General features: G+C 39.0%; 1 protein-coding gene across 11 annotated transcripts in view; it reads right to left on the bottom strand.

Moving 5' to 3' along the window:
* The window catches only part of DYM (dymeclin), a 224,463-nt gene that overhangs the window by 67,232 nt on the left and 142,792 nt on the right, over nucleotides 1–14,439 (bottom strand). For all 11 annotated transcript variants that reach the window (XM_061450486.1, XM_061450488.1, XM_061450489.1 and 8 more), the window contains one exon: nucleotides 362–464. In XM_061450486.1, coding sequence (XP_061306470.1) covers nucleotides 362–464 — 103 coding nt within the window. The remainder of the gene's footprint in view (nucleotides 1–361; nucleotides 465–14,439) is intronic.

The raw sequence follows: 14,439 nt of genomic DNA, 5'->3' as shown, positions 1-14,439 counted from the left end.
CCACTGGGAATTGTTTTCAATCACTTTCAGGCATTTTAACATACTGCGGATGCCAAAGCCCCGTTCTTAAATCTAACATTTTTAGCTGTATAATTTAAATATCCTGAAATCCAAATGGCTTGAAAATTGCAAGTTGACATGGTACAGTAAGTCTCTCAGCTATGAAAAGCTGTGGTTTTGTTTTACCATTTGTAAGTGTAACATTGGGATGTTTTTCAGACATGACATCATTCATACAGGTTCCGGTATTTTGATGTCGCTGGTTGCTTAGCTGTCACACATTTTGATAAATCTTTGCAGATTTAGTGATGTACCACTTCTGTTTTGAAGCACCTACTAAAACATTAAGTTTGATACTCACATAATCAGGAAGTGGAGAGTCATTTGAACCAACGGAACCTCTCAAGGACTGCGTGGCTTGTTCCAGCACTTTGTTGTGTTTTTTAGACAGCAAAGAAAATAAACTAGAGGGGGAAAAAGAAAAGGAAAAAAAATTATAAAATAACTGAGACTGTCCAGTCAGAAGAAATGTTTTATTATATATGCAAGATTTTTAGAATGCAATGCAAAACAGTTAAAGAATTGATTATTTAAGACCTGTGCTAAACAACAACAGAACGTGAATTTGAAATATTCTATACAAAAATGATATGAACAACATTATATGTTCATGGTTAAATTCTTGAAAGTCAAACTGTAACAGAAGGAATGGCATACATGCAATTTTAGTTTGTAACTACTGTGTGTTCACTAAAATGCAATTTTTAAGCGCAGCACCTCATGCAATATATCCTTAAGCATCTTGTGTATTATTAATTTCATTAATCTAATTGCTTAGTACAGGAAGAATCCAAGTATATGCCAGAAGCTTTGGGTATTTGAAGGCTGCCTTTTTGCATTTTACTAGCATATATTATTTTCAAATTTATTTTAGCTTAAGTCAAGGAATAAGGCATTACTTAGCTTTATAAATAATAAAGCATTACCTTAGCTTTATAAATAATCTGTGAAATCAGGGGCCCACATGCATACAGAGAAAAAAACTTTTTTTTTATGCACTTTGAAAACAAGCATGGCAACAGCACTCATAGAGGTTGGTATAATCTTGATATATAAGGAGAATGTAACTTGACTGTAATGGTGAAGGAGAGATGATATGTAAGATGTAATGAAGCAGTGGACAAAGGCCACCAGCTAGTGTTCAGCAGCTTCAAGGAGTCAGATGCTTCTGTAAAGCCACTGAATACCTCAAACATGGGTTTCAACTCACAGATAACACTCCCCATCTTGGTAGAGGTTATATATTTGAAGTCTTTCTGTGCTTGTCTTTTTGGAGCATGACAAGACTCCTGTTAGGCTTTTCCAAGGATGACTCCCTTGGTCCTCAGAGGGTAAGAAGGTTGACTTGAGAAATAAGTACCAACAAAATTCACCAGTGCCTGAGCGTGCTGCTCCTGAAGTTGGTTACACTTGTTGCTGGATAAGGAGCAGTGGCAACTCCCTGTTCACTAGATTCAGTCACAAAATATTAAAGCCAGTTTAGTAATTTAAAAAAGTGGCAAAATATTACCTCAGTGTTATATTCTTGATAGCCTAATATATCTTGGAATTAAGGACAGCTTCAGTGCTCGGAAGCACACGCTTGGAAAGCTTTCCTGCCCAAGAAATGATGCTTAGCATTTGAAGAAGCCCTCTTAATTTTATTTTGGTTCATTTTATTTTATTTTTTTACTTAAAAAAAGATCATTGATATTGCATCCTTCATAGATGGTAGTGGATTGCTTGGAGTATAAGCGCTCATCCCCTCATTGCTAGTCAAGGGCCCCAGGAAAAGGCTTTTCCAACGCTCCTCACCACCACAAGGAATTAGTTAATGCTTCTCAAGACCAAATCCTACCCCTCAAGAGCCAACTCACTAAATTCCACTTCCTCCCGACACATCTTCAGTTAGATATTTTGTGAACAGATAAACAACTTCTTTTCAAAGACAACTTCTGCCATGCTTCAAGATATCTGACTAACCCATGTAAGAGGCCTTGAGTAGGTTCAAGGTTCAGGTAGGGTCTGCCTGCATGAGGAACAGCCTAGAGATGTCATGGCCAAACCAACGTCAGTACCATGGCTGCCCAGCTCCTGATTGGACAAGGACCCTATCGCTTGCGTGATGATAATCGCAACTGGACTGATAAGGCAAGAACATCAAATGAGAATGCAAGGCCTATGAGGTGGTTACGGGTTTAGAACATTTAGTGTTTTCAGGATAACAACACATTTAATGTCATGAAAACCAGAATCTTGTTCTTATCTACAGGCTATCCAATACAGCCTTGACAACACGTGTCATTTCGAATGCCAACCTCCCACTCATTCACAGCTGTTGGTCAAAACTAGCAGGACATTCCCTGTCGAAAAGGGAAGATGTATTAGCAGGCTTTCCACCTTTTCCCCTCTGATAATCTGCTATTGCGTTTGTGGTCTGAAATCTCTGTTCAAATCAAAATTTGGATTTGCGAAGTAGTCCTTGGTCTGAAACAGAAGCACCGCTCTTCCCATCATTGTTATTCTTGAAGGCTCATATTGCAGAGACACTGTCATCAGCACCATCTAGTGCTGTGGAGACAGAATAATCGGTTAAAACCAACCTGGTGATGCTTAGGAGTGTGTGAACAGTAAGAACAGATTAAATCTGGTGTCTGTCTGCTTCAGAAGATACAGATAATTTCCCAAAGAGGAAGAATTTGGAATAAAAAGGATTTCCAACTAGTAGATTCTTCTCCAAAATACATACAGCATTTTGGCTATAAAGGAAATTTAAATACAAACAGTGGCATGAGATCAGGATTCGGAATAGTGCATTTATTAAATACATGTGAAGAGGAAAATGCACATCCACTGGTATTCTGCATGGAACTGCAGTGGCAAAGAGCAAATTTATTTTCTCTGGCAGAAATGTGGAGAACTGGGAAAAAGAAAAGTAAAGGCCTTAAGACTATTTCTTTATATCGTATTTTTGCTTCCTTAAATACTTCCCTGCTGCCCAGAACACCAATATTCAGGTTAAAAAAACTCAACACAATTTTCTTCTTCATAAACTGGCTACCCTTCTCAAAGAACATGAGGAGCATGATGGCAGGGACACGTAGGAAGGGATTTTTCATACTGAGAATAAAACTGTAGAGAACTGCACCAAGACCAAACTCAAAAATAGCTCTGTAGAAACACTACAACTAAACAGAAAATGTCAATTAAGTGATGAATTTGGAGCTGTGAAGGAAGCAGCGCTGCCTCCTAAAATGATGTAAAACTTCACCACCAAGCAATTCTCTTCTTACTCTGCCTCTATCTCTGCCTCTAAAAACCACCTTGATAAATATCAACTTCATTTTTAAAGTATCAGATTTAGTTACAACCCTCAAAAGGCACTTGCATGAAATTTAGCTCATAAATACCTTTCATCATCACTAAATATTGCCTTTTAAAAGAGATGGTTAATTTTGATGCAGTTACCTCTTCAGTGTCTCTAAGTTTCTGGGCTTTACTTTGACTTTTAAAGCATGAACAATGATTAAAAACAGGCAACAATATTTTACAACAAGGTTGTGTCCACCCCCCACAATGAGGTACAAGAGACAAGTGCTAGTTTGTGCAGAGGTGGAAATTAAGACTTTCTCCCAAATTCCCCTCTCATGTCTTAGTCACACTTCCATTTCTGCCCCACTAAAAATCAAGTTGAGATCAAATATAAAGATACAAAGTACATGGTCACAGAGGGCAGCCTGCACAGGCTGACAAGAACATGGATTTTTTGACCAGAATATTTTTCCTCTTTCTTCTCTTCTTCTCCATTGACTGTCAGACAGGCTATGGACCTCCACAGCCCTTCAATTTCACCCATTATCGACATTCTATATCAATAACAAGTTCTGAACAGAACAATTTAAAATTCTTGGTACCTCAACCCAGCTCTCACTCTCAGAAGTACTTATGGATCAGTGTTTAGCAAGGAAAATAACAGGCTGGAACAACGTCAAGATCAAGTTAACAGCTGGCATCCATTACACATCATCAAATCACACCACGGATGAGCTCAACCAACGCGGAAGATTCAAGGCTGAACAAAAGTCTCAAGGTCTTGTGTTTCCGATTTTTAGGAATAAGAAAGCACTGGTTTCTTAACTCCCTCTACACAGATGAAGTTTTTAATTTAACACAAGGCTGAACTTCGATCAATAAGAAAATGATTACAGACTAAACAGTAATGGTTGCTTAAATACAAGTGATTTGATTATGTGTTATTTGCACACACAATAAAATTCAAACCAGTAATATATGAACATAATGCTTTCAAAAAGCCAAATCGAGAAAGCCTGTAGATCAGGGGACAAAAAGAAGAAAAAAAAAAGAAAAAGAAAAAAGTCAATAAGGGGAACGCATTTAGCAACTTAATTTCTTCATCGTCCACCCAAATTCACAAGCCAAGAATCATGAACAACACAAAAAAGTGTTCTGCAAGTTCGGCAGAAAGTCTGATTTACAGCAGATTGAAACAGCTCATTAAGTAGACTTCTCACATTAAAAAAAAAGTAATGTATAGAATGGAACTCTTGTAACTAAAAATTAGAAAAAAGGGGAATTAAAATAAGAAGTAAATCCAAAGTTGGAATTTGCAAAAAACTAGACCTTTCTAAAAGCTTTGGACCACGAGAAAGGAAGGGACTAGTGCACTTTCTTTTAAGAAACTATATAGGATGCCCCAAGATAATGACATGCCAGTTAAACCTGAGCATAACAATGGAACAGTGATTGTGAGACTCATTCAAGGGACAGTATCACTGGCATCGATAAACAGACCTTGTCAAGCACAATCAGCACAAGTTCAATGAAACCAGAAATAAAATAAAGCATAACAGTAACCCTGTTGTGATGGGCGTCTAACCATCATTTATATGACATGCATCCTGTGTGCAGATTTCACAAAGATGGCTTGGAAACACGAATGTTCAGAAAAGAATTGGGTTAGTAATTATTAAACCAGAAAACATACCTCTCTATGACATGCTCAAGAAATTATTTAATGGATTTGAGAAAAGATGGATGGATGATTTGACCAAAATATGAAAATAGGCACATGGAGAGAAGTATCTTTATAGAGAACCCTTCAAGCTATTGGAAGAAGAAAGAGTTACTGAAACAGAAACTAAAGCACTGGTTCCGTGGGCACAGCTCTCTTAGAGAGGTGGCTGAAACCAGGCTTGAGGTGCAAAAAAATTCCTATTTACACTGTCACAGCAATGGCGCAGAGGAGACAAAAATCTGGGAGGAAAGAAGAGAATCTCAATACCAAAGCATGTGAGTTGAGCTTAGGCTGATGCTATGACACAAAGAAAGAGATGGGAGCCTGAAAGAAAGGGGCACTGTCAGAGAGTGGGAGACAAACTGAGCACCTTAGCAGAGGAAGGTCAGGTCAAGGAAGGTCAGATAATGATTGGACTCCTCCGAAACCCAATCACTAGTGAGCTTCTCAAGGAGGAAAATTTTCCATTACCTAGGTATTTAGAAACATAATTTATTTGAAGCTTGGAAATTCAGATGTTCTGAATCTTTTATCCTCACTGTCCTTGTTCAGAAGCATACCACAAACAAACTGAACAGCACACAAACACAAAACACTATCTGGTGATGGAAAAAACCAGTTCCACGGATCAAAAAATTTGATGATGAATGTTCTCAGACAATTCTGCAATACTCCGTGCTGTTCCTTCTCTCTGCTCTCATATACGTGCCAAATGTACTATTGTTCTCAATTTTAAAGAACTAAATGTAAGCCCTAAACACCGAAACCATGTTATGCAAATACTCCTTAAACAATAGGGTTTTACAATGCCTGCATGAATGCCACATCATATTAGAAAAAACTCCTTTATATAGCAAGGTCTAAAAATATCTTCGTTTTGAAAGCTGACATACAAAAGTTGAAACCATACCTTAATTCCTGTACATGTAAGAAACACTTCTTGGTTTTGACCTATTTTTAATGTATTACAGCAAAAAAGAGAGCACTATGACACGAGAACTCTACGCATGCACTGGATAAGATGCCTGCACTGACATTTATTTCCAAGCAGAGGACCTGAATCACACAAGAAGCCACATCAAAACAAATGCACTATGCTGTTTCATGTGAAATACAATAAATGTGTTGTACTACAGTCCTAGATGGGGGGACTGACTGCAAGCAAGTGTAGTAGGTGCAGTTGAACAGCTTTTCTGTGGGTGACGGAGAAGTGCTCTGTAAGCACTTAAGGAACCAGGCCCAGGGAGAAATCCATTTAACATGAATAAATGCAGAAAAATCATTAGAGTCCCCAAATGCCCATGTCTACTGAAGAGCCCCTGAGGCATTTTGTGTTTGAATTATCCAAGCTGTAATAATACATAAATAGAAATAACAAGAGACAATAGCCATGGAGAATTCCCAAGGGTTATTCCCAAGTGCTCCATGGAGGGACACTGTTCTTACTTATTTAAGCCCAACTTTAATGCCTGGGAGACATGTGGGATAACCAATTATCAAAATGCTTAACAGATAAAACCCCTGAAGTGTACTTTATACCTTTCTATCTAACCTTGTAAAGTGAAGTGTGACTAGCTTCTGCTGAACAAAGCTTTGCTATATTTACTATTAGGTCCTTCTGGCTTGTGGAGATGATGTGAAACCAAGAGACTTACAGTGTTGAGTCTTCACAAAGGTCATGGATGAAAATAAAATGGTTTGTATGGGCATCACTGATGGGCCTATTCACCAAAAGTGTATTTAAAGGATCAGGAAATGAAAATAGCTTCTCCCAGGTAGTAAAAGGTCCACATGATTCTGGTATTGCCATGTTCTGACTTTGCTGGTTGGTGATCAGACTTCTTCTGACTTTTATTGTCTACAACTCTGCCTTCTCAGCCACATGAGTTTGTGTCCCCTTGGAAACAGGCTGTGTGCCTCAGCTGCCTGCTATTTCAGGGCAAATCCCAAAGCATCACAAATTATTTTAACCCAACTTTGGTAAACAAAGGATTGCTATCCCATCCTCCTGTTAAACAGCAAGTTTTAAACACCATTCTTTTAATTCTACAGTCCTAAACTTGAACACAATAAATTAAGTACTTCAAGAAAGCTTTACTTCAAGACAAAAGCTTCTCATTAATATTAATGAGCATCCTTTTATCTGCCACTGCTTACATATGAACAGGTATCTATAATTCATGTGCTACAAAGACATTCCAAACTGTCTCCTAAAGGAATTTTCTTATTAGTAAGTAGAAAAAAACGCAGTCGCCAAACACGCGTGCCAAAAGTATATACGCAAATTCAGAAGCAACCTAGAACAATTAATGGAGGCTTTGCATTAATAAACAGGATTTTCTGCTAAAATGTAATCAAAAAGAAACGAGAATAAAAAATGGAAGCAAGGAATTTGATGTGGTGAGGCAGAAATAAATATTTATAAAAGTAAGCTGAGAGTTTAATTTGCAGAAAGAAATGTATTTTTCAACTGAAGGCATAAATTGTTAGGCAGCTCATGGCCACTTTCCAACAAATGTTGGGAAATCGATGCTCCTATTGCTAGAGAAGTAAAAAAAAAAAAAAGAAAGCAGTAAAATCCCTCCCCAGTATAAGATAATTTTATTCCTTTTTTATGGCATGCCAAATGTGCTTGTGATTCCACTTAAAAGACAGAGTCATGCAGGGATGAGGAGCAACACCTAGAAACAACATCTTCCTAACTCCATGTTGTATTAAAGTATAAACTCAATAACCAGCCTGTATTAAAGTATAAACCCAATGACCAGCCTGCAAGCTACCACAGGCTGAAACCTCCCATGCAAATCCTACAGGAGATGCTTCTTTTGATTAGACATTTGTTCTATTTTTCTCTAACAGAGAGTAGCAAGTGGTAAAGTAAATTCAGGAAGGCTGAAAGCTATGGGGGGGAAGACATATGTAGTCCAGTAAAAACAGAACACATATTTGTAAAGCTCAGACTAATTAAAAGGTTTACTCTGAGCTAAATAACCCTGAATCTCCCTTAGTTGTCTCAAGGAACTTAATTCCTTTCCATGTTCTCTGTGTTTGTACTGTTAATATTTATAAGAATACTGAATGGGCAGAGTATACAATAATTCCATTTCATCCACTTGCTCGTAATTCAACAGGGTAAGTGTTTCATAGCTGCTGGGAGAAGACATTTGTCTTGAATTAGGACAAAACTCTGTGGGTGAGAATCAGAGGAAATTGCTGGAGAAAGCAGCCTGAGCAAAACTCCCACCCAAAAACCCAAAGACGGACTCTGAACAATGAAATGACAAGAAAATTAAAAAGCTAGCACTACCATGCAACCAAAGGTCCAACTTTTAATCCTTTAAACAGCTTTCATTTAGCATGGCTTTGCTCAGACACACTGGGTATGCATGTACATAGATATTTATACAATTTTGGGTCATTGCTACACTTAAAAAGAAAATTGCTGTGCCCCTCTGTTCTCATTCTGGCAGGAAAGAATCTGGGATCCATGTTAGGAGTTAATGGACTCATTCCATATGCAGAAAATCACAGGGTATGTGCATGGCTAACAGCCCTCTTCAGGCTAAGACTCAGGCAAAACGTGAGTCTTGAACCACACTTCTGTCGCCGAGAGTCCTCACCTCTGGCATTGCATGTCAGGCTAACCCTGTCGTTACAGCAACCTCGCTCAGTGCCCTTCAGTGCCCCATCACAGTTAAAATTAATAGTTCCTTGCATTCTCCTTAGAACCTTGGAAATAATATCATGGCTTTGACCTAACTTCAGAAAACTGAGCTTCAATATTGAAGCAGCAGAATGAGAAATGAGCTGCCAGGAGGACACATTATCATGCGGTTTTGCCTTACGCCTTCATTTCCTTCCCCACTGCTTTTCTTCAAAGCCCACCCCTAAATGTCTCTTTGCCATTCTTGCTCCAAAGGAATGAGTTTTATTGTTTTCCTCAAGGCCAAGTAGGACGGGGCTTGGAGCAACCTGCTCTAGTGGAAGGTGTCCCTGCCTGTGGCAGGGGCAGAAAATGGATGAGTTTTAAGGTCCCTTTCAACACAAACCATCCTGTGATTCTACAATTCTATGACCAACATTCTCTTTGGTAAGGTCCTTCCTGATCTTAGGGGCGTCCTCCTCCCTGCACGGAGATAACTCTGCTAATGGTCATGGAAAGCCTCCATGTGCTTCTTGCTAATCATTATAGTTAAATTACCCTGTTGACATAAAACCTCTGAAATTTTAACACACTACAAATGGTTTTGGAAGAAATAAAATCCATGGGACCTGTCAGGACTCTACAGTAAAGCTGCTGCTAAGGACTTTACAGATATGATCAGAAATTCAAACCAGACATAGGCATCACAGCAAAAACATGGTCCCAAATATAATCTTGGTTGCAAGGACTGCCTCCTGCATAACAATGAGGTCATTTTGATGAGAAACTTGAGCCGGCTTCAGTGTGCGCTCACAGCCCAGAAAGCCAACCATATCCTGGGCTGCATCAAAAGGAGCGTGACCAGCAGGTCAAAGGAGGTGATCCTGCCCCTCTACTCTGCTCTTCTGAGACCTCACCTGGAGCATTGTGTGCAGTTCTGGTGTCCTCAACATAAGAAGGACATGGAACTGTTGGAAAAAGTCCAGAGGAGGCCACGAGGATGATCAGGGACTGGAGCACCTCCTGTATGAAGACAGGCTGAGGAAGTTGGGGCTGTTCAGCCTGGAGAAGAGAAGGCTGCGTGGAGACCTCATAGCAGCCTTCCAGTATCTGAAGGGGGCCTATAGGGATGCTGGGGAGGGACTCCTCATTAGGGACTGTAGTGACAGGACAAGGGGTAACGGGTTAAAACCTAAACAGGGGAAGTTTAGGTTGGATATAAGGAAGAAGTTCTTTACTGTGAGGGTGGTGAGGCGTGGGCACAGGGTGCCCAAAGAGGTGGTAAATGCTCCATTCCTGGTGGTGTTCAAGGCCACGTTGGACAGAGCCTTGGGTGACATGGTTTAGTGTGAGGTGTCCCTGCCCATGGCAAGGGGGTTCAAACTCGATAATCTTAAGGTCCTTTCCAACCCAAACTATTCTATGCTTCTACAGTTCTATGATTCTAGACCTGTAAAACCCCATAATGAAAGAAAATTTTGAATGCTAATGCATTTGTATCTGTAGATAACTTCCGTAACTGCTTACAGTTGGTAGTCATTTTTTTTAAAATCCAAATACATATATACTTTCTTTTCTTTGTGAATCTCTGAGAAACTGTTACGAGTACCACGGGATCTAAAAAAAAATCAGTAATTAAGGAAATGAGTATTTTTTGTCTTCCGGACAGAGTTTAGATGGCATGAGCTCAGTGTGCCCTGAGGCCACAGAGGGAATAAAGACAATGTAGAAAAACAAAGTAGTGAATAATACTACATTCACAACAAAACCCTAATGCATAGCCATAATATGCATAAAAATGCCTAAGTAAAGATTTTGGTTTTGCTCTGAAACTATGATACTGAATTAAAACTTCACAGATAACCTTAATCTATTATTCCCTAAACTTCAAGTGAAATTTTGATCAAGCCGTTATTTTTTCTTTTTAATGCACTGGTAAAACACAACATATTGAGTGTATCATTCAGAAGAGTACCTCCATCCATGCTGTACTAGTGATTTTGGCCCAAAAAATCTAGTTTTAACTTCCAGGCAAGCAAAATAGTTTATAGTTTGAGCTGCACTCCTAAAGAGCCAAAGTCAGATCAGCAGCTTGTTCATTCCCCTACAACTTCACCAGGCAGTAATTCAGGATGTTCCCTCTTGATACACAAACTGCAGTTCCACAGGCACATGTATTCAAACCAAAAAAATACAGAATTTCAAATTTTCAGATTTTACTTATGCATTTGTTTCTCAATAAATCATGTTGGACATGAAATCCACTGATAGGAAAATACATTGAAAGGAATGGAGAAGAGCGCTTTCTATTGGAAGTGTATGGTACTTTATCGTGAACTCAAAATTCATACTATAACATCTGGTCTAACATACATGTATGCATGTGTACAGATACACACAACTTCCTCCAAAATAAGTATTTGTTGGAAATACTACTTCTGGCAGCAAATAGCACTGATATGCAGGTATACAAACTTTGAAAGCAACTGAAATGCTTAAAAATTTTTAGAGGTTCATCAAGGTGCTACTACTTGAAAAAAAGGAAAAAAAGAAGAAAAATGCTGGATAATGTCAAATAATGTAATATATAAATATTTTTCAACACCAAGACCAAGATTAAGTTTAATCTCTATTACTAAACCTTTCCTGTAAAAGCATAACAGCGCTGTACCTTAAAAATAAATACCACAAGCAAAAATTGTCTACATTCTTCACTGTAATGTCAACATCAATCCTCTTTGTTGAATTTCTGTGGATTCATGTACCTAGACACATACCTGTGAAATGTAGGCAGTCATAAATAAACCTCTTTCCAAAGGAAAATTCACGTCAAAATAGATAGGAAATAAAAAAATAGGTCTTTTCATCCTGAAAAATATCTGCGTCACTGAAAGAAACATTTATCAAGAGCACTATTTCTTTTATTTTTTTTTTTTTAGGGATGTTAATATCCAGTCAGAATCTAACAGCAGCGGATGCTGAACAAAACAAGGGATAATGCAGCATTTCGTAAGAGTTCAATTCACTATGGAAAAAGCTACAGTTAATCATCCACATGGAGGTTAATTTGGCTTTAGGAAGCCCTAGCTTGCCCTTGCCCAGTTCAGTACAAGCGCTGTGCCAACGTCCTGGGAAGCCAGCCCATAGCATTTTCTTAATTCCTGTTATTCAACATTTTTCTTTGTTTTCCTTATTTCTCTTTTCTTAGTAGCTACAGCCTTTGTACAGAATCCATGCCCTTCCTTACATATGTGTTAGAAATTACACCAGGGTCTTTCATCTGCTTCATTTTATGTGTATATTTATTATGAACAGTAAAGCTGACCTTCCTAACACTGCACCCTAAACCTGAAGTTCAGTGATTTTCTCCCTCTTGTTCTACAGCTCTTAAAATACACCCGTAAAACAGTCTATGCAAATGCAGAGCAAGGACCTGTAATGCTTACAGACAGAACTCCCGGGTATGTATGAAGAACACACCATGGTCTTCCGCATCTACAGAACATTTTTAGAAATACATTAGAGACAGTTTGAAATGCTCTACACTACTCATCATTGTAGGAAGATGACAGATTCAGAACAGATCATCTGGAAGCCTTTAAGGAAGGAAAAATGTTTGGAGTACTGAATTTGCGCAGCTTTTGTCTCCATCACCAGTACTGCTCTCCCAAACGACAAACACGTGCGATCAAAATCACCATGGCTCACAGCAGGAAAAGGCTTGTCAGCATCCTGAAGGAGCTCTGTCTTTGACCAGCCCTTCATCTTTTATAAGAATACTTTCCATATTTAGCAAAGCATCACGTCTGACCCATGTATCATTACCCAACCTCGACAGAGCTAAAACGTAATCGTGTTTCTTCCCTGTAGTCTGCCTGTCAGGGTTGTTAATTTTTGTTTTTCAGTCAAAAAGGTGTTACAGACATTGTGGCTAAGATCTGGAAACATCACATGGGCATGAAGAGCCCTTAGGTAAGAGAAAGCAGACTTGAAGCAGCAGTTCAAAGTTATTGTTTGTTACATTTTCAGTAAGAAAAAGGTTATTCCCCACATACACTGCCATCCTAAATTACCTTATTCTCTACTGAATTTGTCATTCTTACAGAGAGGTTATTTTATTGCCTTCAGACAAACACACTCAGGTCCTGGGATTGGTGGGAAAGCTGATAGAGATTTGATTTAATGATTCATTTCAGCATTCTTGCAGTTGTGCAATATTTTTCCATCTTAAAAACCAACATGATATATATTTTTTTTAAGTCCCAGTCCCTCAAGATGCACAGTAATTAAATTTAGATTGTCTTCAATTTATTCGAAAATTAACCTCATTCCCATAGAGAAAAGAGGTTGTGCTTTGCACTTTACCTCCCACTCAGTTTTATACATCTTATTCCCCTGTGTAATACTTTCTGCCTCTATCAATTCAAAAATCCTCCCAAATTCCTAAAAAAAACCCAGAAAAACAAAAAAAAAATCCCACCCTCCCCAAAATGTGTTTTTAAAAAGGCAAATTTCTGTGATGTTTCAGGTCATTCTGTTTTTCCCGAAGCAAAGGAAACAGTTCCAAGAACTCAATTAGTATGATGATAGAGCAAACACCAACAAATTTCTATCCTATACTGTACAAAAAGCAAGTACAACGCTCATTGCTTGGGATGCTGATTCCTTTCCACCTTGGGAAGCAGCAGACAAAGCCAGAGCGTGGGAACAAATACAAGTTGTATTTCAATGGGATATTATGGAAGAGACACAACATAGGTTTCTAGGCATGTTGTGTCATACAAGTACCTTCCTGAATTGAAATTTATCCAGCTGACAAGCAAAGGTATGCAAAGATGAGTTTTCACAACCCTACTGATGCAATCTGGATTAATTTGATACCAAAACTATTCTGGATACTAAAGCAATTTGCAAATGTGGTCAACTATAGAAACAATATAAAGGTGCTTAAATGAAAAATCGAGATAATTGTAGTATTCCCAAATTAAGCAAAATTGTGACAAACTGATGAAGTCAAGGCTCAGTAAGGGGACAGAAATCTGGCTGAATGGATGGGCTTAGAGAGTGAGCGGCACAAAGTCCAGCTGGAGGACACTCATGAGTGGTGTATCCCATGTATGGATTCTGGGGTCAGTGCTCTTTCACATCTTCATTAATCATAGAATAATATCATGGTTTGTGTTGGAAGTCAACCTCAAAGCTCCTCCACCTCCAACCCCTGCCACAGCTCATGAAGCTGAGCAAAGGACAGTACTGGATCCTGCATGTTGACCAGCTAGAAAGCAGCCTTGCAGAAAAGGACCTAAGAGTCCTGGTGGACACCAAGTTGAACATGCACCAGCAGTGCACCCTCATGGCAATGAAAGTCAATGGCACCATGGGCTGCATTAGGCAGAACGTTGCCAGCTCATCAAGGGAGGTGACACTTCCTCTCTGCTCAGCACTGGGAAGCCTTATCTGGAGCACTGGGCTCTCCAGCAGTGCAGATATGCACGTACTGGAGTGGGTCCAGCAAAGAGACACAAAGATGATTAAGTGATTGGAGTGTGTGACCTGGGACTGATTAGCCTAGGGAAGAAAAGGCTCAAGGGGATTGCAGTGGATACAAATATCTGATGGGAAGGTGTAAAGATGACGAAGCCAGACTCAGTGGTGCCCCGAGAAAGGACAAGAGGAAATGGACACAAACTGAAATACAGGAAATTGCATTTAAACATAAGGG

Source organism: Pezoporus flaviventris, unplaced genomic scaffold (assembly GCF_033815535.1).
Source record: "Pezoporus flaviventris isolate CSIRO_AGI_PZ_B2104156 unplaced genomic scaffold, CSIRO_AGI_Pfla_v1 ptg000010l, whole genome shotgun sequence".
NCBI lineage: Eukaryota > Metazoa > Chordata > Aves > Psittaciformes > Psittacidae > Pezoporus > Pezoporus flaviventris.
The sequence above is the reverse complement of the archived record's forward strand: the minus strand, read 5'-3'. Positions and strand labels throughout refer to the sequence as shown.